The following is a 24,981-nucleotide window of genomic DNA, read 5'->3' as shown; positions in this document are numbered from 1 at the left end:
ATAAATATTGGAGGTGTGAATTAAGATTGTTATGTAACAGTTTTGGGGTTTGCTTTAGAAGAAGGACACAGGAGTGTGTGAGGTTCACTTGATATGACCTAGGGGTCATGAACTAAGAAGCTCAAAAACATGAGCCAGGCTTGTTAAAAGTGTCCACAGTGACTTTTCTAGTTGAGCTGAAGTCCAAATACTGAAGCAGTAATTCCCTATTTTACACAAATACTAATTTAGCAGGAGTATTTAGGCTTGGTTTTGGAGTACGGGCGGGTTAAACGTTCAAGGACAAGCATGCATGCGTTTATTGGAGCGCGGCCACAGTGCCGGCGATAATGAAATATGAATGAAAATATATAAATTTATCTTAATTTTATTTTATATAAAATCTGTGCGATATGAAACGATTTTGTTAAATAAAAAGGGAAAAAATACAACAATAAAAAAAATATTAGTTTACCCGTTTTGGGGGGTGTGTGTAAACAAGCTGACGCAATCAACCGTCGCTGCTCGTAGAAGCCTCCAGATAAACATGGCGGCGTACATGCGACTGTGGGCTCCGTACAGACAGGCGCTCCGGAGCCGCACTCACACCTTCAGCGCTGAAGTCCGAGGGCTGCTCCGAGGCCAGGCACCCAGCCAGAGTGCCCGCAGCCCAATCCGACCATATGCGTACAGTTTCGGTACGGCGGGGGTGAAGACATGGAGCAGGGTCTCTGGTGTTCTGCCCCTCGGGAGGGACGCTTCAGGACCCGGGTGGTTGGTCCGCTCCGACCGCAGGGGCTTCGTGATGGGGAACAGGGGCAGCGGCCCCGGCGGGCTGTCTGGAGACGATGGAGCTGAGAGCAGCGGGGCTGGCGCGGAGGATGCCGGCGGGGATGGGGAGGGAGGCGGATACGGAGCTCCTCAGATGACTGCTCTGACACCCATGATGGTGCCCGAGGTGTTCCCCAACGTCCCGCTGATTGCAGTCACCAGGAACCCGGTTTTCCCACGTTTTATAAAGATCATCGAGGTGAGCAACCACCATTCAGACCTGCAGTGCATGTCCAAAAGTATACAGACACCCTTTCTGACTGACAGCTATACCAGCTTGTGTAATGCCCTTAAGGTCAATAGGTCAAATATTGTAAAGTGTGGCCTAGAGGGGTGTCCGGTCCTCCTGTTTTGGCTTTGGGGTTCTTTAAGTGATGATCGGAGCTCCTTCCAGTAGATTTGGGATTTGGGAACTAATCAGAACTAATTTCCCAACACTGCTGCTCCCATGTGGCTGAGTGCAGTCAAACTCTCCTCACATTGCTGTTCCAGCGTCTAGCGTGAAGGTGGTTACTGTAGAAAACTGGAGCACAAACCCTATTAATACAGAAAGAAACTAGGAAAATACGCTACGCATAGAGTGAGATGTAATGTGTAGGTGTCCACAAACTTTTGACATAAGGTCATAAGCACATCATCTCCAGATGTGGACAGTTCTGGTCAGCAGACGTATGTGGGAGGTGCTAGTACAGTCTGAATGAAGGTATTCTCTACAGCAGAATGGCTTACAATGGCTCTACAATCGTCTCCTAGCCCCAAACACTGTCTAACTAATGAGCCCCCCCCCCCCCCCCCCCCCCCCCCCCCCAAATCTTTGTTGGAGCACAATGAGTAAAAAGAGAGGGGATTTCGCTTAGTTGCTTTGTCTAGTCCTCTCAGAAGAGGAGGGTCTTCAGTCTGGGTTTGAGGACAGTGAGCGTTGGACTCTGCTGTTCGGACACCCAGGGGAAGCTCGTTCCACCACTTCGGTGCAGGACAGTAAAAAGTCTGGACGCTCGTCTTCCGTGGATCTTAAAGGATGGCGGGTCGAGCCGAGCCGTACTTGAAGCTGGAAGGGCTCTCGGTGCAGATCGGCTTTTGACCATCGCCATCAAGTACTGGTGGAGGGGCTGGCTGGTCCAGTCTTGGGTGTCTAGGCCAGAGTCAGGGGTTTGAAGCTTGCAGTTAAATACCTTGTATTTTTTTCCCATCCCATCATCATTATGGCTATATTTAGTGTTGACATGGCAACCCCTGCTTCCCATCACCACCACTGTAAAGACACACCGAACCCCCACTCTGAAAGTGGGGTAATGCTAAAAACCCACCCTCATCCTGGTGCTGTTTTTTTGAAAGTCTGTTGATACTCCACCCTGTTGCATCCTTGTAAAGTGAGGAAATTAGAATGACCCCCTTTTAACCAGTTATGTACTCTCTCTTATGTCTCTCCAGGTGAAGAACAAGCAGCTGATGGACCTGCTGAGGAGAAAAGTACGCCTTGCTCAGCCGTACGCTGGCGTCTTCCTCAAGAAGGATGATACGTAAGGATCTGAGAGAAAGATTGGTCTTATTTGGACGCTACTTGAATGACCGTTTGACCACTTTGTCCTTTTTCTGCCTTGTGTCAGTGATGAGTCGGACGTTGTGGCGAGTTTGGACGCTGTCTACAACACGGGGACTTTTGTTCAGATCCACGAGATGCAGGACCTCGGCGACAAACTCCGCATGATCGTAATGGGACACAGAAGGTAGTAACAGGTTGTCCTCGTCACCATCACAGCTCTGGTTCAGAGCCTCAGTCAGTTCCACACTTTCTCAGACAAGAGCTTCACGGACCATGTCTGAAGAACGTCTGCACACCTGAGCCGAGGGCTGACTGGAGAAGAGCACAAATGAGGGCTGGCTTCTGACCCCAGAAACAAGAAACTAGTGTTTTATCTCAAATAATGTTTGATTTAATAAATGTATATTATAATAGAAGCTTCCCGGACACAAAATTATTCACCTTGCATGTTTGAGGTGGTAGTAACTTTAGGCTCCAGCAGATGGCGCTGCACAGTGAAGATCGAGCTATAGATATCTGTGAAGGAAGGAGCTGAATCTGCAGGTGTGTGGAAGCAGACGGTCATACTGGTCTACCAGCAGTGGCAGAAATCCCTACAGTCTACAGGAGACTCTCCTCAGAATTCTGGCCGGAAGACGAAGCTGACGGACAGGGACCTCCGGCGTGTTTCAGGGCTTGTGAAGGAAAACCGCTTCACTTCTAGAGGTCAGCGCAGGTTCTTCATCACCAACCTCTGAAACATCACTCCACAGCGAACTGCAGACCATCAACATCTGGAGCAGAGCGGCTCGCAAGAGGCCTTCACTCACTGCTGCTCAGAAATGAGGAGAGTCTCCTGTAGACTGTAGGGATTTCTGCCACTGCTGGTAGACCTGTATGACCGTCTGCTTCCACACACCTGCAGATTCAGCTCCTGCCTTCACACTGTGGTCTTTGGCCACGCCCCAAATGCAGCCACTCCTTTCAGGTATTTATTGCTTGATTATTGTGCAGCGCCATCTGCAGGAGCCTGAAGCTACTACCACCTTAAACAAGCTTCGTGAAGTATTTTTTTCTACAAGGATTTTATTGTAAATGTAATATTTAATGTACCGTTATATATACCATTATATATACCATTGACTGTACCATTATATACCATTATTTTACATTTAAGGCTGCATGATTGGAGTAAGCTGGGTCTGTAATTGGCTGACATTTATTACAATTAAACTACATACACTAATAATAAACAAATACTGTCTTGATTGCCTCTGTATGCATATTAAAAGTCAGTGAAATATTACATATCACAGCTGATCTGCAGTAAAGATATCAGAGTCATGGAAATCTTTTTATGAAAAAAATTTGCCCTCCCCCTTGTCTAGAATTCGGATCACTAAGCTGCTGGACGTCGATGCCGAAGCCGACGAGCCTCTTGAGCCGGAGGAGGAGTCGAAGATGCCCCGCCGAAAGTCAAAGCGGACCCCTAAGCACTCTGCCTCTCTGGCCAATGCGATGGTGGAGAGGGTTCAGGACACTGAGTTTGTGGTGGAGGCCATGCCTCTGCCCAACGAGGTGCTCATGGTGGAGGTAGACAATGTCATACACGAGGAGTTCCAGGTCACAGAGGAGGTCAAGGTACTGCCACCTGCACTGTGTTTACTGTATTTGTTGTTCTTGTTGATTAGATTTGCTTTAACCAGCCTTGTGTGTTCCTTTAGGCTCTAACGGCAGAGATCGTCAAAACTATCCGTGACATCATTTCCTTGAATCCTCTCTACAGGTAATTTTAATATCACTGATTTTGAGTGCATTATAACAGTATTATTACTTATTTAAAGCAACAAATGGCAGCTTCAGAACCATGTCGATGCTCCGCTAACTGCAACTGGGGGTATAGGTCTTTGCAATCCCAGGCCGGAACTGCATCTTATTAGCGTGAATATACTGTAGCTTGTCCAGAAATGCATGCATGTAGCAGTCCATGAGGGGACGTGCAAAGCATGATTTGTATTTACAGCAGTGGGGTATAAGTGATTATACTTCCCAACTGTAGGGGGAGCCCAGGAGCAAAAGAAAAATTCTCCATACTGAAACCAATTCTCGCATACTGCTCCTTTAAAAGGACAGTAGTGAGAGCTTACTGATGTGGGCTGGGTTTCCCCAAAGCATCATAGCACAAAGGTGATTCTGCGGTGGTTGAGCGAGCATCACATTGAACACACTCTCTACCAGCAGTTCTGCACAGTGATTTACAATAGCATCAAAACCATTTGTTTTACATTACCATTAAAAAAAATTATATTTATAACTGTCATGGAGTGCTAGGCCAGACCAAGATGGGAGGAACACTCGCAGAGATGGTTTTAAAGCAAACAGATTAATTAAAAAATTAATTAACAAAAACCAAGGATATAGAAAAGGGTAAAATTAGGTAAGCGGTGCAGCAACTTGTTGAGCTGGCGCAAGCGGCTGGCGCTAGGGGGAAAACCAAAAGGGGTCCAGAAAGGAATCCTACAGGCAGAGCCTGGGCTAAACAGGGATTAACGTAACCTGCACTCAAACGGCGCTATAATGACTAAGGGGGAAGAGCTGGGGGACCAGCTACTGAGCAAAAACGGCTAGGCTGACCAAACCTGGAACCACACCATGCAGCTGTGAGTGAGGGTTGCCTAGCTGGGACGTGGGTAGCTGGAGAATCCGGACAGTGAGCGAGCCTCGCCTCACCTCGCAGAACACGTGGATCGCAGGGGGACCTGCTTCTGAATGAGAACACCGAGCAGAAACTGGCCTCAGCACACCTCTAACAGTACGGGAAAACTCTCGGGAAACCTCAAGGTCCCAAACGATACAATTCTCGGCCTCGAATGGCGCTGTCGAGGCTCCTTAAATATCCCCCAGTCCCAGGTGAAACTCTTGATCAACCTTGATCAACACAACAGAATGTGAACCGAACACACATGAACACAAATGAACATGAATCAACTCACTGAACCAAACACATGAACGTGTGGGCGGCGGCTCGGAATCGCCCTGAGGGAGGGCGTGATACCGAGGGGCTGACAATAACTACCATAAAAAAAATAAATAAATATATATATATATATATATATATATATATATATATATATATATATATATATAAATAAATAAATAAATAAAACCATTTATTACATTACCATTAAATTCTCATCCATGTTTGTTTATGTACAAAATATTGTTTTAACGAGTATATAAATGATCAATAATAAGTTATTAATATTATACCAACAACAGTATTATTATTATTATTATTATTATTATTATTAATAATAATAATTAGTCAATGTGTGGCTCTGGAGAATGGGTCCTTCAAGGGTAAACAGGTTTTCTTTGGAGTACTGGAGGTCCATTGTGATGCTCTGGAAGCGGAACCCCAGAACGTTCCGTCCGGGTTATGAAGTAAAGAGAAGGAGCGCTGGTCTTCAGTCGTTTACCGATCACTCTGCACTCCAGCTGTGTTCTCCTGTGCTCTGCTTCAGCTATCTGCACAGATGCAGAGGTTCTCCCTCCGCTGAACTATTCCCGCAGAGATGACGTGGCGTGGCCTGCTGTGCGTGGCAGGAGTTGCCGTCGACGCAGGAAGCACCTATTATTTTTACAGGTGGAGGAATCGGCAGCAGAGGACCAGAGAGGAGGCAGAATCTCAGGCACCTCTCCAGAGTCTGCCAAAGCCAGCTTCACCACCCAGACCTTCCTGCAGTCACAGTGCTCCAGGGGAAGCTGAAGATATCACATCTCTCCCGGCTTCACCAGATCCTCCTTCACCTCAGCTTATTCCAGTTTGTGCCAGCCAGAGTCCTCCTGAGGCAGTAGGAGATACTACGTCTCCACAGAACCGACCCACATCACTTCCCCAGGCTCCACCAGTGGCCCCACCTTTTCCTCAGCCACCAACCGAGCCTCAGCCAATCCCAGTGTGTGCTAGCCAGAGTGCTCCTGAGGCAGTAGGAGATACTCTTTCTCCACAGAACCTTCCCGGATCACGTCCCACTACACCAACAGCATTTGCTCCACCTCAGCCAGCACCTGAGTTTCTAGCAGTTTGCTCCAGTCAGAGTCCTCCTGAGGCAGTAGGAGATACTACATCTCCACAGAACCTTCCCGGATCACATCTCCAGGCTTCACCAGTGGCACCGCCTTCCCCTCAGCCACCAACCGAGCCTCAGCCAATCTCGGTTTGCTCCAGCCAGAGTCCTCCTGAGGCAGTAGTAGATACTACCTCTCCACAGAACCGACCCACATCACGTCCCACTATCCCACCAACGGCAATTGCTCCACCTCAGCCAGCACCTGAACGTCTGCCAGCTTGTGCCAGCCAGAGTTCTCCTGAGGAGACTGACGATATTACGTCTCCACTGACCGACCTTCATCAACCCCTCAGTCTCCACCACTGATGCCTTCTCCACCTCAGCCAGCACTTCAGCCTCTACCACACCCCACTTCTGACCAAAGTTCTGCTAAGAAGGCAGAAGATATTACATCTGCCCCAGCTTCGCTAGTGTCCGCCTCTCCAACCGAGCCTCAGCCGACCCCAGCTTGCCCCATCCAGAGTGCTCCTGAAGCAGCTGGACTTCCTACTGTCCCTCCTGAGGCTCAGCAGGTGCCCACCTTATACACGTACCTTGCCAGAAAGAACATTTCTAACCTTCCTCTTAAGCTTTTAGCCTTGCGCCAGGCATTCACTCTCGTCCTAACAGGCAGCATTTGGCGTTTATCAGCAGGGCGGGCCGGAGCATTCTTCATGGACTTGCCATTGGAAATGCCAGGCAGCCTTCAGTATTTACGCAGGCATACAACCAGCTGATAGCGTTTGCTCAAGATGCTTCCAATCGAGAGGCTATCTGCACAGAGCTGGCACAAGTAGGGATTCACCACTTTAATTTCCTAGATGTGGTGGGTTTCTTGATCTCTTGATGGATGTCATTCGCTCCTTTTCTCCAGCCAACACAGAGAGCCCAAGGCCCAAAGCTAAAACATACTTGTCCCTGATCCAGAATGAGGCCATGCTCTTTTTGGACGACATCTTCGGTGGAGAGGAGCAGCTTTACATGGACCCAGAAACCCTGTCCCTTGCTTTGTGGAGCTCCGTGGACAAGCATGTTCATCAGCTCATTAAGAGACTGCTGGTTATAGTGAAGTCCTGCCTTTTGAATGTAGATTATCTGTAATCTACAAGTCTATATAAAAAAAATACAAAAAAACAACAACAAAAGAAATCCTGTGTAATATTTGTGTATTATGTATTATTAAGGCATTACACAGAGTTGTCAGCTGGCATATCTGTCTTGTACCTACACTAATTTACTGTTGAGTCACATATGCCTACCACATACAGTACTGTGTAAGGTAGAAATTACATGTGGAAATCTGAATGAAAACAAAATGGACTATAAGTGTTAATTTGCTCAGTAAAACACTAATATTAATATAAATACTAACACCAATACTAAAAGTCATGATTTTTCCATCACTGTGTTCCTCATTAGAACATCTCCAAAGTTCTCCTCTCTCATGGAGTCTAGTATTATTTAGAGTTCTTCTCAGATCAACACCTGGTTTGGTGGTAAATCAGGGCTTAATGATGGTAAATCAGGTGAGCTGCTGCTGCTGCTGCTGATGATGATGGAGTTGAACACATCCTCCACGCTGTGCTGGCTGGACTGGGGGGCGTCCAGGAGAAACCTGGAGGAACCGAGCTCTGTTCTTCAGACTAGCTCACCGACAAGATCTCACTACTTTCTTTCTTCAGAATGAGAAGCTCTTGTTTCTCCTTTTTACTGGATTTATGTTCACCTGCTTTATCTGTTCTGATGAGATCTGGAGCTTCTACAGTAAAAACTCATGGTTACGGCTGAGAGAAATGCTGTTAAATGATGTACTTATGTGCCTAAAACCTCTAAACAGTTCTGGAAATGCACTTTTTGGATATACAGTTAGTTGTTGTTGTTGTTGTTATTATTACTAAAAATGTTACTGTTTGTATAAATGTGTACACCCTTTGTGTTATCTAGCCATAGAAAACACAGCACTGCCGGTCTGGAACTGGGTCTGTCATTGTATTTTAATTTTAGTTTAGCAAGGAAACCATAACCAGGGTTCACACCGATCTTCATAAAGTCATTTGAGGTCTTAATATCTTGTCTTTGTCTCCCCAGACAAAATATTAGTCACCTTGCATCTTGAAGGTGGTAGTGACTTCAGGCTCCTGCAGATGGTGCTGCACAAGGATTATCAGGCTATAAATACCTGTGGGGTGTGTGATTGGGTTTATAGATTGAGAGGACGAGGCACAGTGCAGTGAGGGTCTCGTGGATGTATGGAAAATGGGTCTGAAAGCAGATGCAGTTAATGATTGGCTGAAAAGAGTGACTTAATTTGGGAGTGGCCAAAGACCATAGTGTGAAGGAAGGAGCTGAATCTGCAGGTGTGTGGAAGCTTACGGTCATACAGGTCTACCAGCAGTGGCAGAAATCCCTACAGTCTACATGTGGTCTTTGGCCACGCCCAAATGCTCAGAATCACTCCTTTTAGCCAATCAGTAACTGTCTTTGCGTTGCCACCCATTTTCCACACAACAACGAGACCCTCACTGCACTGTACCTCCTCTTCCCAATCTATGGGTCCTGTCACACACCCCACAGATATCTATAGCTCGATCTTCATTGTGCAGCGCCATCTGCAGGAGCCTGACACATTTGGCTGCTTTAAGCAGTTTTGGACCATTTGAACATTGAACATTAACTTACATATTGTGTGTGTGTGTGTGTGTGTGTGTGTGTGTTGTGTGTGTGTGTGTGTGTGTGTGTGTGTTTGTGTGTTTTACAGGGAATCCGTTCTGCAGATGATGCAGGCTGGACAGAGAGTGGTGGACAACCCCATCTACTTGAGTGACATGGGGGCCGCACTAACCGGTGCAGAGTCACATGAGTTGCAGGATGTTTTAGAGGAAACCAATGTAAGACTTTAAACCACAGCATAGGTAAAACATCCCATCAGCCCGGCTAAGATATTTGACAGGTGTGTTGCTTTTGCAGATCCCCAAACGACTGTACAAGGCCCTGTCGCTGCTGAAGAAAGAGTACGAGCTGAGTAAACTGCAGCAGCGCCTTGGAAGAGAGGTAATTACACCTCGCCGCTCAGTCACAAGATCACGGCTTTGGGGAAGCCGCATTAGGTCGGATTATCTCGTACAGCGGGTTGGCCGGACCTTACTGCTGGGATCGGCTCCACTGAATCAGCTGGAATCTAGCCCAGTTGGCTCTGATATTCAGATGCTCTTGAGGAACTTCATTAGATGGATTTGATTAGATTAGAGTTTCAGCCCAGCTGTACAGAACCATCCTTGTATTTGGCAACACAGTGTCCTAAGAGACCTGCTTTGCATTCTGTCACAATGATGAGCACGTATCTCCACTGTCTCTGCCCTCTGCTCTCTAGGTGGAGGAGAAGATCAAGCAAACCCACAGGAAGTACCTCCTGCAGGAGCAGCTGAAGATCATTAAGAAGGAGCTGGGGCTGGAGAAGGAGGACAAGGATGCCATTGAGGAGAAGTTCAGAGAAAGGCTGAAAGACCGCACAGTGCCTGAGCACATTATGGAGGTCATTAATGAGGAGCTTAACAAACTGAGTCTTCTGGACAATCACTCCTCAGAGTTCAAGTAAGTCGCTTCACTACGCCTCTAGAAAACCACGACATCAAGTACGCCCAAACGTTTCCAAACACTCCTTTGGATGAATTTGGCGATTTTTAAAAAATTGCCCTCATTGCTGAAACAGACGTCCAGTTGCTATTAAACTGAGCTTCAGTCTCTGCCAGTTGAATGAGGTGACCTATCAGTCAATGGTCACCATGCCCAATGCTAAGTGTCAAGGTTTGAAGATCCCCACTGCATTGGGTTGTGGGGTTGTGCTCACATCAGTATCTGAACTTCTCTTTATTTGGTCTTTTAAATTTTTCTTGCCATTATTAGTTGAAGATTTTTGGTTGCCCAATGTTCGGTGCATCCTTACATTTTACATTCCTGTTATAACGGTAGGATTTCAATTATAGGGCCCTATAATTATAGGCTCAGCGGTTATCGATAACAGGGTTGTGGGTTCGATTCCCGGGCTCGGCAAGCTGCCACTGTTGGGCCCTTGAGCAAGGCCCTTTACCCTCTCTGCTCCCCGGGCACTGGAGTTGTGGTGTGTGTGTTTACTCACTGCCCCTAACACATGTGTGTGTGTGTGAGTGTGTGTTCACCACCAGATGGGTTAAATGCGGAGGACACATTTCGCTGTACAGTGACAAATACGTGCACCTTTACCTTTTATTTTAGCGATCTTTAGGTGAGCCGTCAATCGTGCACTGTGCAGCTTGATTTAGGGCGTGTCAGTAAGTCATGTACTGAGTCTCTTAATTAATCATGGGTGTGTTTGTTTTGGGCGTAACGTGCAGTAATAAACAATCAGCGTGTCTCTTGCCGTTCCCTTTAAGAGCCAGGTGCGGTCAGACTGACTTTTGACTGGGACTGGGATTGCCATTTTTAGTGGTGTAAAGCGTAGGGGGGTGTACGAGCGTCGGGCTGCACGCGTCTGTGTGGACAATTCACTGCCAAGATAGCAACGAACGTCTGACTGTTGACATCTGTCTAGGTTTTCAGTCAGTGGAGCTCCTCCTGTGTTTTCCGTTGCAGAGATACGCAACAATACTCCAGAAATTGACCTGAACACCCCTCATTTCGAGACCACCGCACCTATCAGCGTAGATATATTCACAAGCAGTGTTGTGCTATTTAAAAGAGGCTTGAAAATAGACTGTTGCCGGGGTGTAAGATAGCAGTGAGCATCGACGCCCTATAATTGTTGTCTCACAAAAACCTTGTATCTTCTTTTTTCACAGTATATAAATCTGGTTGTTTTTTGGGGGTTTTTTATTAATTTGTTTTGGCATTAAATTCAGTTATGACTTTTTTTCCTTCTGTAAAGTTGCTGTTTTGGAGATACAAGGCTTTTACATGACAGTGGCAACTTACTTGTACAGCACTGCCCTGGAACAGTACTAGTCTTCTTATGTGTAATGTAATGTATGTAAATGTGCCTCCTCCTCTCAGTGTCACAAGGAATTACTTGGACTGGCTGACCTCCATGCCCTGGGGCACCAACAGTGTGGAGAACCTGGAACTGTCTAGAGCCAAAGAAGTCCTGGAGGAGGATCATTATGGAATGGACGACGTGAAGAAGAGGATTCTTGTAAGTTGACCGTCCTTTAATATGCCTCTTGGTCTAATGCTGCATTCTGTTTAAACTGGGATGTGGGATTTTCTAAGTTCCAAGTAGAAAATTTTGTCTGGAGCGCCCCCTTTCAAGTGGGATGTCCTTCTCGGAAAGTGGGGAGAGCTTCACCAACCCGGAGTTCAAATAGGCCATCATGCTCAAACCACTCAAACACTCTCAGCCTGAGCCTGCAGCCCAATCACGGCCCTGCAGTTATTCACAGTAACGCGTCTCCTTTCGTCCTGCAGGAGTTTATAGCAGTTAGCCAGCTGAGAGGCAGCACACAGGGGAAGATCCTGTGTTTCTACGGGCCACCCGGTGTGGGAAAGACCAGCATCGCCCGCTCCATTGCCAGAGCACTCAATCGAGAATACTTCCGCTTCAGCGTGGGCGGCATGACGGACGTGGCGGAAATAAAGGGCCACAGGTGGGCTTTGTGTAATTCCATGATGTTCAATCAAGCAGTGATTGTGCTTTGTTCGGTGAATGACGTGACGTCCTAAACTGGGGTTTTGACCGTTGTAGGAGGACGTATGTTGGAGCTATGCCTGGGAAAATTATCCAGTGCTTGAAGAAGACCAAGACTGAGAACCCACTGGTTCTCATTGATGAGGTATGTCCTATGTCATATGTCAGGGGTGGGCAATGGGGGGGGCGTGGAGTGCAGCACCGTTAGCTGATTTCCCTGACCTGGCAATTAACAAGTGAGTTGAATGAGGTGCGCTTGAGCAGGAAAATGCAGGAATCCGGACCCCCAGGAGGAGAATTGCCCACCCGTGTTGTGGATGATGGGCTTTTTAACTGTTTTGAAGGCCGACGTTGGAATCGGTCACTGTTCTTATTAATAAATGTATCAGTTTATTCAATTATTCATGTTTTTGCACATTGAACAGGTGGACAAGATAGGCAGGGGTTACCAAGGCGACCCATCCTCAGCACTCCTGGAGCTTCTGGACCCGGAGCAGAATGCAAATTTCCTCGACCATTACTTAGATGTGCCTGTGGACCTTTCTAAGGTATGTGAGTTCATCTGCGCAAGCTTCTCTTACGCTTATTATGAGAGGGCTGTCGGCCTAATGCTGTAGTGTTTGTGCTCTCTGTGCAGGTCCTGTTCATTTGTACTGCCAATGTTCTCGACACCATTCCAGAGCCTTTACGTGATCGAATGGAAATGATCAACGTGTCCGGCTACGTAGCTCAGGAGAAACTGGCCATTGCGGAGGTAGCCTATTTACTAATAGCCTATCTATTATTATTCTTCAGAATTATTCATTATTATTAATGAATAGTTCAGAACTTTTCATACAGAATAAATTAATGTATATAGAATACATTTATACAGCCCTGTGTGATGAATTAGGCTTTTTTTGTTAATGTTAATTAACAGTGTTAATGTTAATGTTCCTTGTTTTTGGACCCGTAGAGATATCTGGTGCCTCAGTTGCGAGTCCTTTGTGGTTTAGATGAGCAGAAGACTAGCATCTCCTCCGAGGCTCTGAACGTCCTCATCCGCCAGTACTGCAGGGAGAGTGGAGTCAGGAACCTGCAGAAGCAGGTGGAGAAGGTAAGAGCGCGTTATTATTAATACTGACACTGTAATAATATTCTTATCTGTTGAGGTTGTTCATAGACAGCTTTGGCTTGCATTTCTTCAGAATCACCTTTGAGCTTCTCACTGTTCTGCTCTCACTGTGGTCATATTCCTGGATGCTTGCAGGTATTCCGGAAAGCAGCATTCCGCATCGTTAACGGCGAGGAGATCACAGTCAGCGTAACGGCTGAAAATCTCCAAGACTATGTTGGAAAACCCCTCTTCACCGTGGACCGGATGTACGATGTCACTCCTCCAGGCGTGGTCATGGGCCTGGCATGGACGGCGATGGGTAAGATAATATAAGAAGGGGCAGTGGTGGCTCAGTAGTTCGAGGTGCGGTGTTATTGGTCACAGGGTTGTGGGTTCGATACCCAGGTCAGCCAAGGGCCTCTCTGCTCCTGGGCGCTGTAGCTTGGCTGACCCTAGACACGGAGCCCGGCTTTCGTTGGGCCTTATTCATCATCTGTCTCTCAACAAACTAAGGCACATTTAAATTGACAAAAGTATTGGGACACCTACTCATTCATTGTTCCCTTTGAAATTAAGAGTATTAAAAAGTAAAACGGCCAAAAGAGGCTTTCTCCTAGATTTTGGAGGAGCATTGCTGTAAAAATTTGATTGCATTCAGCATCATGAGTGTCACTGAGGGCAAGAGTGTTGGGTGATCCCCACCTTATCTTATCCCCAACTCATCCCATAAGTATTGGATGGAGCACCGCCATCATTCCAGACTTCCACAGCTAAATGATTGGAAAATTAATTAGAAGGGGTGTCCACAAATATTTGGACATACTGTATAGAAGACCTCTGTGTCCTGTCCTACCCCCTCAGGTGGCTCCACGCTGTTTATCGAGACGTCCCTGAGGCGGCCGAGGACCTCCAAGGTGAAAGACGGACCCCCCGAAGGCTCGCTCGAGGTTACAGGGCAGCTGGGAGACGTGATGAAGGAGAGTGCAAAGATCGCCTACACATTCGCACGCTCGTTCCTCATGACCCAGCAGCCGGAAAACGACTTCCTCGTGGGTTCCCACCTACACCTACATGTGCCGGAGGTGAGAACTCTAAACGAGGAGAGAATTATTGCTTATTAAAAGAAGGTGTCATATTTCTATTGCTGTTTTTGTTTGTTTAAATATTGGAATAATTAATAGTGTCATAATGATGGATGTGTTGAATGTGAACATTTACTGTCAGGCTTCTTTTTCATATGAATGTTCTGGTCATGTTTAGGGTGCCACTCCTAAAGACGGACCAAGTGCAGGCTGTACCATAGTGACCGCTCTGCTGTCTTTGGCCACAAACACACCAGTCCGTCAGAACGTGGCCATGACTGGAGAAGTGTCCCTGACCGGGAAAATTCTGCCTGTTGGAGGCATCAAGGAAAAGACCATTGCGGTGAGTTTCACAGGGACACTGCTGACTAGTACTTTCAGAATCGTCTGAGGCTTTCTTTATCATTTAAGATGCATCTAAAATGTCTTAATTAAATTTTTAATCATCATATTATTTGTATATCCATATCCTTATTGTGCAACCAGATAGAAAACATTGATTCCAGTTTTTTTCATTGTCATAGGTAGCCTACATATTATACATTGCTTTATTTATATTCATAGATTTCCTTATAAATCCTGTTGTTGTAATATAATTTGTACCTATTATTAGGTTTTATATTTCATAACCGTCACACAATCATGTAGATTTTGAGGGGAAAAAATCTTCAAAGTCATTTTGGAGCATTTCTATTGGTCCATTTATCAAAGGTGTCAAAAGTTTTCCCATTCATTCCTCAGGTAGAAGTGAGTGGAGATACTAGGTTTTAAAAGACTTCTATAGAAGCTGAAGTATCAACTGAAGCTTTTTACTCCAGTAAAAGTGTAAAAGTACTGGTTTCAGAACGACTCCAAGTAGAAAAGTTAAAGTAATGGAAGGAAAACAAAGGCCGAAAGCTTAGGCCGCGCCACAGGGGTCTATAGTGCACTACCCCCCCCCCCCCCCCCCTCCCCAAAACCCCATTTCTCTAAAAGTCATAATGAGGAGAATGATCTATTAAAATGTTGATGTTAAAAATGTTGGGCTGCACTAGGCTCCTGTTTCAGCTGCAGATCTGCCCATTGAAAATGAAGCATTTCAGTAATATCAGCTCTATTAAAGGAGCGTCTCTGTGCTCTACTGAGCATCAACATGAGCTTCATGGAGGAAAATATGAGGAGTCGTTGTCTAGAAGTTCTGTAAAGCTGCAGAAAGTCAGACTTCAGAGACGTGTGATCAATAAGCTTTATTGGAGTGTAAATGTGGGGCTCAGTCGGGACGTTTCACTGCAGCTCTCTTGAGTCTCTGCCACGGACACAGTCTTCATACTAGACTACAGACGTCTGCTGTGAGCTCGCTGGAGAGTGACGGGACGGGTGCAGGTGTGATGGATCTCTTATAAACCAATAGGGAGTCAGAATGGTGTCTGTTTATACTTCTCATCCAACCACGATCAGACTCTCACTTTCAGGATGGAGAGATTTATCTGCAGGGTTTTTTTTATAGGAGGAACGAGGCTGTTTTTAAAATGTAAGGAGGAGAAAGTTCAGATAATTGGGTGAAAATGTGAGAAGTAGAAGTAAAAAGTCTGAAAAATAAATAATTACTGCAGTAAAGTTTAGATACCAACATTTCTACTTAAGTAAGATAACGAAGTATTTGTACTGTGCACCACAGACACATCAGGACTTGCTGAAGGATCTGCTGCTAACATTAGTCTTGGTGCCAGATACCACAGCAGGCCACCTTTAGAAGTCTTGTGGAGTCCATGCATCAGATGCTCAGATATGTTGTAACAGGAAGGATTTAGGGGAAGGCATATCTTGACGTTGTCGTCGTCTTCGTCTTCCCACAGGCAAAGCGAGCTGGTGTAGACTGCATCATCCTCCCTGCTGAAAACAAGAAAGACTTCTCAGACCTGGCTGAGTACATCACTGAAGGCCTGGAGGTGCACTTCGTCGAACATTATCAGGAGATTTACAAAATCGTCTTCCAGGGACAATGAAGAGCATTGCCCGTTTTTATATATCAGCGACAGTTTACGTGGATGACCTCTGCAGAAAGCGCTGGCACACACACATACACACACACACACATGCCGAACAAGGCCCTTTCTACCAGCACATACTGAGGTGGAGCCTCACTGTCAGCTGTGCATTGATGAGGTCTGTAGATCATCTGTCTACCTGAGGATCCTGAGATGAGGATATTGCTGCTACGCAGCCTTTAATTCAGCACTTCAGTTGTGGTGGAGAAGAAAGCATGTCTGTGGATTCCTCTCCTGATGATTACCCATGCTTATCTTTAAAATAATAATAATAATAATAATATACTGTCCATAATTTTCATGATGAGTCTGAGTGTAGTGTCTTATGTACTTTTTAATGTTCTTTTCTAACTGCTGTGTGCTCTTCCTCTTACACCAAGGCTGTACAGTCCTTCAAATTGACTGTATTCTACTCTACTGTATTTCTCAGACCTTTGTAATACCTGAGACTTTCTGAAAGGAGCTGGGGTGGGCCAGGGTGCCAATACCTGTTTACACCCTTGTTTCATTACAGCCATAAAAAAACAGCTTGAATTTTAAACAGTAGATTTACTTTAGAAGGAAAATGCATTCCCATTGGACAGCAGTGTAAAGGTTTATTGGATTATTGGAGATAATTTATTGGAGCATTTCTATTGGTTCATTCATGATGAATTCAATACAGTCTCAAACTGTGGGGGGAAAAAAGGTATCTCTTTATTGAATCTATTGAATGGAAATGACTCTACTCACTATAACCCCCCTTACTCTTTTTAGTCTGAGTGTAGTGTCTTATATACATCAACTTATCTAACAGTATTGTGCTCTTCCTCTTACACCAAGGCTGTACAGTTCTTCAAATTGACTGTATTCTACTCTACTGTATTTCTCAGACCTTTGTAATACCTGAGACTTGTCATTTCTAAAAGGAGCTGGGGTGGGCCAGGGTGCCAATACCTGTTTACACCCTTGTTTCATTACAGCCATAAAAAACAGCTTGAATTTTAAACAGTAGATTTACTTTAGAAGGAAAATGCATTCCCATTGGACAGCAGTGTAAAGGTTTAAATTTACTCCAAATTATTGGAGCATTTCTATTGGTTCATTCATGATTAATTCAACACTGTCAGACAGTAGGAGGGGAAAAAAGGGCATCTCGCTGTAACCCCACCCTTACCCTTTTTAGGTTGAGTGTAGTGTCTTGTATACATCAACTTATCTAACAGTATTGTGCTCGTCCTCTTACACAAAGCCTGTATAGTCCTTAAAATTGACTGTATTCTACTCTACTGCACTTCTCTGACCCGTTTAGGTTGGGGTTAGAGGTTAGGTTTTAGGGTTAGATTTGAAGTCTGATTCCATAGAGAATCATTTACAAACAGCTTGGAGTTCAGATGCATGTAATACGGATTCATTTAAACGTGAGGTGAGCATCTACAGAACATCCAAATACATCGATACCAAAAGAAATAAAAGTTGTGTGTGAGGACAGCAACCATTTGCTGAATGCAAATATAAAAATAAGAAAGGTTTGTGATGCATAATAAAGAAACAACAAAAAAAAAGAAGGGCAAAGCACCAAGATTTCGATTGAAATACAAATTTATTTGTCCAATAATACAGGTTACTCCTTCTTGGCAGCAGCCTTTCTCATTGCAGCCAGGATGTTGCTGAGCTCTTCCCTCTTTCTCTTAGCACGGATGTGAGTTCCCACCTGCATAAAAAAAGAAAAATGGCTGTTAGTGAAGAATGTAGCTAAGAAATGACTGCCAGAAGGACGTATTTAACACAAACTGGCTACCGGCCCTCATTTTAACATCAGAGCTCAACTCCGAGCAAATAAATGTGTTAAAGAAACTGCAATTCAGCCTCATAGAAGACCAGTTCATTAAATTCCTCCAAATCACACAGTATCAGGGGTGAAATAGGATTTCTAGGCTTTAGATATTTGCACTCAACGCTTGATAACAAAAGCCCAGTCCCACAACTGCTAGACTTTACAGCAGGTTCAAGGGGGGAGGGAGGGGCTGTTTGCTGGACACCCCTGATATCGACAAACCGTGATCCAGTTCTACTTATTTGAGACGTCTAATTTCTTAGATTGGGTTAAGACCGTTAGCAGAACTTCTGAAAGCTCAGCAACCTTTTTTCCGGTGCATGTACGCCTCTCTGAATCTTTTCCAGGATACAGTAAACACCAAATGACCAATTCAACTAGGGATGCACCGATCCATTCTTTTTCTGTGCCGATACCGATCCGATACCATTGTTGAATTAATAAACCATATACCCGACCATCTGGGAGAAACTTAAGGTGTCAGGATTGATGTAATCATTACTTTTTTTACTCAAACAAACTATAACAAATGAACACAAAGTCTGAGAGACTAAAGAGGAGCTAGCAGCTCCTCCCTTCTCGGTTCTTCTTACATGGTAGACAAGCTGGACTTCTCGCTGATAGTTAATGACGGGTCGAGGGCACTCTGCTGGTTAGCTAGGAGGAGTCTCGCTGTTTACTATATTATTTTTTTGAGAATTTCCCCACTTATCTTATGTGGATTTTGTGTAGGTTACTCTTATCCTGGGTTATGAAGCCTAGAATACCAGCGGTGATAGAATTGGTTTCCGTGAATGGATCGATCCTTTGGATCAGACTAATTATCCGATACCCGCTTTAGCTAATTTTGTTAGTACCGGGACAGATATCTGATTCTAGTATCGGATCGATGCATCCTTAACTTCAACAATACAACCGTGAAATGCTGAGAAGTGACCACATTTGTGCAGTTTGGAGCCAGATTGTACTAAATTGGTAGCTGGAGGATAAAAACTAGTCAAAGATTCAGCTGTGCTGAGCTTTGGAGAGTTGCTGAACAGAGTTGCTGTGTTAGTCATACGTGTAGAAGAAAATCTGAGTAGCTGTTTAGGATGTTTACATTTTTCAACACAACTGAAATTGTAACCATTAAACTCTTGGTCTTTATGCATTAAGCAGGTCAACACTCGACGGCAATTCATTGAAACCTACAAACCTATAAGACCAGTTTCAGCTTGGTCTTGCAGCATGCTGTCGCTGTTGGGACAAAACTTGTCGCCTGCCTAATTTAAAGGTTACAGCAGTAATCTTCTCCCTCTATATAAAACTGGTTCATTAACTTTTCAGGTTTTGTTTCGACAGCCTTCAAGTACCTCCACTGACCAACTGACAACAAGACAAGACTTACCCTTTTCTTAATGAACTTGAGGGCACGCTTGTCTTTGGACACCTTCAGCAACTCCATAGCCCTTCGCTCGTAGGGGGCGAAGCCGCACACCTCGCGGATCATGTCGCGCACAAATTTGCTGTGCTTGGTCAAACGCTGGGGGGGGGACAGATGGACATGACAGCATTAGAAGATCCAGTGTGATTCGAATCGGACCATTGCTACTGTTTTTTACTAGACAGGAAGGAGCACTAGCTTTCTAGTTTGCTGATAAGACTCACTAGAGCTGGGCAACAGGACAACAAAATTGACCACAATATGCTTCTATGAGTGTAACATGAATATCGCCAGCGCTTAAAGAGCGCCGATTTACTGCACTACTGTCTACTACTGTCATTACAAAGAGTGTTACTGGTCTTATTTAATTGAATGGAGTGCAGTATATTATGAGTAAAAGTTATGGTACTCAGTATGGGAGGGTATTTGGATTGCAGTATTTTAAAATTATCTATATACACACACACACACACACACACACACACACATTGTCATGTCAAAATATTGCGATAAATATCATAACATTTTTCCAGACTCACTATTGATCATCTACTAATACTTTGTCTATTAACACACTGATTGTAAAGACCAACCTGCACCCAAACATCTCCATTCTGATATACAATCTCAAATGAAATAAAACACACGTGTCCTGGACATGCACTCACCCCTCTCCTGCGGCTGTGGCGGGGCTTGCTCACATTCTTGGTCACCGGGTGGCCTTTGTTAAGGCCAACCGCCATAGGATACCGTATAGCCATTTCTGTTGGGAACAAGCAAGAGGAATCAAACTCAGATTCTTCAGTGAAGAGACAGATTATACACAACTACAACGAGGAACCACAGCAGAGACAGACAGTCTTACTCAAACATAATAGCAGTACGTTTCTGAGGACACGGGTACGACACCTGACCTCACGTAAGAACACAACAGCAGCGAGCTTCATTTCTAAGTCAGAACTGAACTCTTTAAAACAGGCAGCATCACCTCTTCAGGTTTGGCTTTAGTGAATGAGCAGTTCAGCATGTTTAGAAAAAATTAGACGAGGGAACTCAGTTCCAACTCTGCAGGGATTTAACGAAGCACTTTCAGGTTTTGATGAATTCAAGAATTATTTTATCTGATCTTAGTTCTGCAATAATATAGTCTTAAGTGACTCTCACATTTCTATCAAAAAACACTTAATAGTTGGGTTTGCTTGAGCGAAATACTACTCAATCCAGCATAATTAAGCTACTAAATTACAGAATTGGAAAGATGCTTAATTACGCTCACAGAGTTTCTACAAACGACATGTCAATAACATCCCCTAACAGCTCCAACATCATGCAGTCTTACTTTATATCCTTTTAGCTATATTAATTTCATTTACCGTCATCCATCAGTCTCATAACCTGTGTTATGTCTGGCAGGTAACAAGGATCTACTACTTGGACGCATATAAAAGCCACAATATTAAAAAGACAGGTGATCCAGGACTTGCAGGACTTGCACAGGTGATGAACGCTGTGATTGGCAGCCCAGGTTATTTCAGCATAGTGATTTCTGAATACAGGTATATAATTTAATAATAACATCTTTGCATTATTATTATTATTATAGTGCCTGATTAGCATTATTTGAGCAGCTGTCATTTCTGCAAATAAATAAACACTCTAAATAGCAATATTTATTAGGAATTCGAGGGAAATATTGCCCATGATTTATGAAATACAATGCAAATGTTAATTTCTCTAAACACACTGCCTATAAATAACAAAATCAGAGACACTGGTTATTTAGGGTGGTCTCATTTTTTCCAGAGCTGTATAAATATATATATATTACATATTTAAGTAATTATGCCAAAAGTAATTGGACACAGGTAGCTGTATATGGTATTATAACACAATATTAAGGACAGGTGAGGGTCTGACCCAGGACTGTTCATCAGGTCTCAGCACAAGACAGCTATAGCTAACAAGCAATCAGTGGCAGGACAGGGCTTTTCAGCCTCAGAAGCATATTATTATGATTTTATAGCTGATGCTGAAGCCCATGGAGGACTGAACACACACACATCCAGCCCTCCAACCCCTGAGGATCCCTCTTAAGGACGAATACGCTGCTTCAACATTAGCTAGGTGTCCCCCAGCACAGAAAACCCACAGTCAGACACTGAATTCTCCATTATTCGCTGATTTATTGAGCTTAATCCCAGCTTAAAGACCCCAGCTCCTGCCTCTGCCTCCCCGGCCGCTCACTCCGCAGTCCTGCCCGAAACCAACCTCGATTAAAGTCCCACCGCGTTTAATAAACACCATCCCCGTCCAGCGACTCTATAAACCAGCTGCACTTGTAGGAAAGAGTATAAATGAGCTGATTAACGTCAGGATGGCTTTGATATCACTTAGATTCCAGATCTTATAACTCTCACAACATTCATACCTGCTTTCTCTAATGGCGTCCAAACCGGAAAGGAGCGAGAGAGGGCGGAAGCAGAGAAATACAAGCGGCAACCTAGACAGTTAAAAGTCCCGGAGAACGACGGGACTTTTATTTTGTACTATTTATAAAAAATCTTCCAAAATACTCGACGATATGTTGCACTGTGCTCTTATTATAAATATTGTATATTGAATATTGTATATAGCAAATAAGAAAATCGTTTAGGGGTGTGTAGTGTTTCAGGACATAACATTAAAAGTTGGTTCTTTTATTATTTCTTATTTTATTAACTTGCTGAATTCACATGAAACTTGCATAGAGCACTAACATATATATGTAATGTAATGTAATATGTAATATGTTAAACATGTTTATATTATTATAGTATATATATATATATCCTGCTGCCGTCAGACTCCACAACCAGCACTGCTCCCAGTGGACCACATACACACTCACTTAAACTACACACACATGTTCAGGGAATAGAGATCCCCTCAATGTAAAAATACAACACACACACACACACACACACAGACACACACACACACACACACACACACACACACGTGCAATTAAGAGTCATTTGCAATTACCTGTAAATAATATTGTTATTGCTTATTATTTTAATTGCTAATATTGTTATTGCTATTGGTATTACTTCTAATAAATAATAGAAGTAAAAAGCAATAACAATATGTTTGTGTATTTTGTGGTAATTTATCGATGTTTTGTAACTGAGTGTCTTGCTTTCCCTTTCTGCTGTGACACTGAGAAATTCCCCACTGTGGGACTAATAGAGGATTATGTTATCTTATCTTATCTTTAGTAAATGTGTAGTATTTGATCTGATTTTCTATGTTTTGTACCCAAACAGAACATGTTCATATAGTAATCATCATTACCAGACCTTACAGCTAAAACAAGGAGCTGAACTCATGCTTCTATATCCTAAATATAAACGAACACTTTTAAAGAAGAACCACTTTTACAGAAAGTCTCTATTGGGCTTAAAATCTTTATTAGTTTACATGACGAGCAAATCACTCACACATACTGCCAAAAAGGGCTAAAGCCAAGACTGAACTTTCTTGGAATGCAAAACAGAATATAAAATTAAATAAATAAATATTATTTTTTACCTTGTTACCTGTTCACTAATTTGACTGTAAGTGGCAACACATATATATAGATATATATATACATATATACAGTTAAAGAGACCACTGCATTTCTACATCTCTGCATCTCTACTTGTACAGTCGTTTTATTCCAGGCATTTCATCAAACAGAGCTGATTCAGCTGAATCTGCAGACTATGAACGGCATAAAGTCCCAACAGCAATGTGAAAGACTAGTGGAGAGCCGGCCGAGACATGAGAGCTGTGATCGGTCAGTCGAGGTTATTATTTCACCATAGTGATTTCTGAATGCTCTCAGAGTTCAGATATTAGTACTGTGTTTAAATCTGAATAATAACTTCTTTACTTTATAATTATTATCATCATTTATTTGCGTTATTGGAGCAGCTGTCATTTCTGCAAATACATTAATGCTTTAAATAGCAAATATTTTTATTTGGAATTAATACAATAATAAGTGCAGTATAAAAAGAAGCTAAAAAAGACATATATATGTGTGTGTGTGTGTGTATATATATATATATATATATATATATATATATATATAGAGAGAGAGAGAGAGAGATAGAGAGACATACAGTGGGGAGAACAAGTATTTGATACACTGCTGATTTTTCAGGTTTTCCCACTTGCAAAGCATGTAGAAGACTGTAATTTTTATCATAGGTACTCTTCAACTGTGAGTGATGGAATCTAAAACAAAAATCCAGAAAAATACATTGTATGATTTTTAAATAATTAATTTCCATTTTATTGGGGGAAATAAGTATTTGATCATCTATCAACCAGTAAGAATTTTGGCTCTCACAGACATGTTACTTCTTCTTAAAGAAGCCCTCCTGTTCTCCACTCATTACCTGTATTAACTGCACCTGTTTGAACTCGTTACCTGTATAAAAGACACCTGTCCACACACTCAATCAGTCAGACTCCAGCATCTCCACAATGCCCAAGACCAGAGAGCTTTGTAAGGACATCAGGGATAAAATTGTAGACCTGCACAAGGCTGGGATGGGCTACAGGACAATAGGCAAGCAGCTTGGTGAGAAGGCAACAACTGTTGGTGCAATTATTAGAAAATGGAAGAAATGCAAAATAACGGATAATCTCCCTCGGTCTGGGGCGCCATGCAAGATCTCACCTCGTGGAGCATCAATGATCTTGAGGAAGGTGAGGAATGAGCCCAGAATTACACGGCAGGACCTGGTCAATGACCTGAATAGAGCTGGGACCACAGTCTCAAAGAAAACAATCAGTAACACTCTACGCCGTCAAGGATTAAAATCCTGCAGTGCACGCAAGGTGCCCTCCCTCAAGCCAACGCATGTCAAAGCCTGTCTGAAGTTTGCAAATGACCATCTGAATGATCCAGAGGAGGAATGGGAGAAGGTCATGTGGTCTGATGAGACAAAAATAGAACTTTTTGGTTTAAACTCCACTCGTCATGTTTGGAGGAAGAAGAATGATGAGTACAACCCCAAGAACACCATCCCAACCGTGAAGCATGGCGGTGGAAACATCATTCTTTGGGGATGCTTTTCTGCAAAGGGGACAGGACGACTGCACCGTATTGTGGGAAGGATGGATGGGGCCATGTATCGTGAGATTTTGGCCAACAACCTCCTTCCCTCAGTAAGAGCACTGAAGATGGGTCGTGGCTGGGTCTTCCAGCATGATAACGACCCAAAACACACAGCCAGGGCAACTAAAGAGTGGCTCCGTAGGAAACATCTTAAGGTCCTGGAGTGGCCTAGCCAGTCTCCAGACCTGAATCCAATAGAAAATCTTTGGAGGGAGCTTAAAGTCTGTGTGGCCCAGCGACAGCCACGAAACCTGAAGGCTCTGGAGGAGATCTGTATGGAGGAGT

General features: G+C 43.9%; 2 protein-coding genes across 2 annotated transcripts; one reads left to right on the top strand and one right to left on the bottom strand.

Moving 5' to 3' along the window:
• The first annotated feature begins 525 nt into the window (after positions 1-525).
• Positions 526-16,604, top strand: lonp1 (lon peptidase 1, mitochondrial). Its single transcript, XM_072659998.1, has 18 exons — positions 526-1,009; positions 2,242-2,330; positions 2,418-2,537; positions 3,721-3,973; positions 4,057-4,118; positions 9,203-9,332; positions 9,412-9,495; positions 9,815-10,035; positions 11,470-11,608; positions 11,881-12,059; positions 12,158-12,245; positions 12,526-12,648; positions 12,738-12,854; positions 13,056-13,196; positions 13,350-13,515; positions 14,058-14,278; positions 14,457-14,621; positions 16,114-16,604. The coding sequence occupies exons 1-18, from the start codon at positions 527-529 to the stop codon at positions 16,261-16,263; spliced, it is 2,931 nt and encodes a 976-aa protein (XP_072516099.1). The 5' UTR covers position 526; the 3' UTR covers positions 16,264-16,604.
• Positions 16,605-17,868: 1,264 nt separating this feature from the next.
• Positions 17,869-22,030, bottom strand: rpl36 (ribosomal protein L36). Its single transcript, XM_072660009.1, has 4 exons — positions 21,973-22,030; positions 20,213-20,307; positions 19,509-19,643; positions 17,869-17,998 (listed from the first exon to the last, which is right to left on the bottom strand). Exons 2-4 carry the CDS (start codon positions 20,303-20,305, stop codon positions 17,909-17,911), a joined length of 318 nt encoding a protein of 105 aa, XP_072516110.1. The 5' UTR covers positions 20,306-20,307; positions 21,973-22,030; the 3' UTR covers positions 17,869-17,908.
• Between the last annotated feature and the right edge of the window lie 2,951 nt (positions 22,031-24,981).

Source organism: Salminus brasiliensis, chromosome 17 (genome assembly GCF_030463535.1).
Source record: "Salminus brasiliensis chromosome 17, fSalBra1.hap2, whole genome shotgun sequence".
NCBI lineage: Eukaryota > Metazoa > Chordata > Actinopteri > Characiformes > Bryconidae > Salminus > Salminus brasiliensis.
This window is presented reverse-complemented; position numbering and strand designations above follow the sequence as displayed.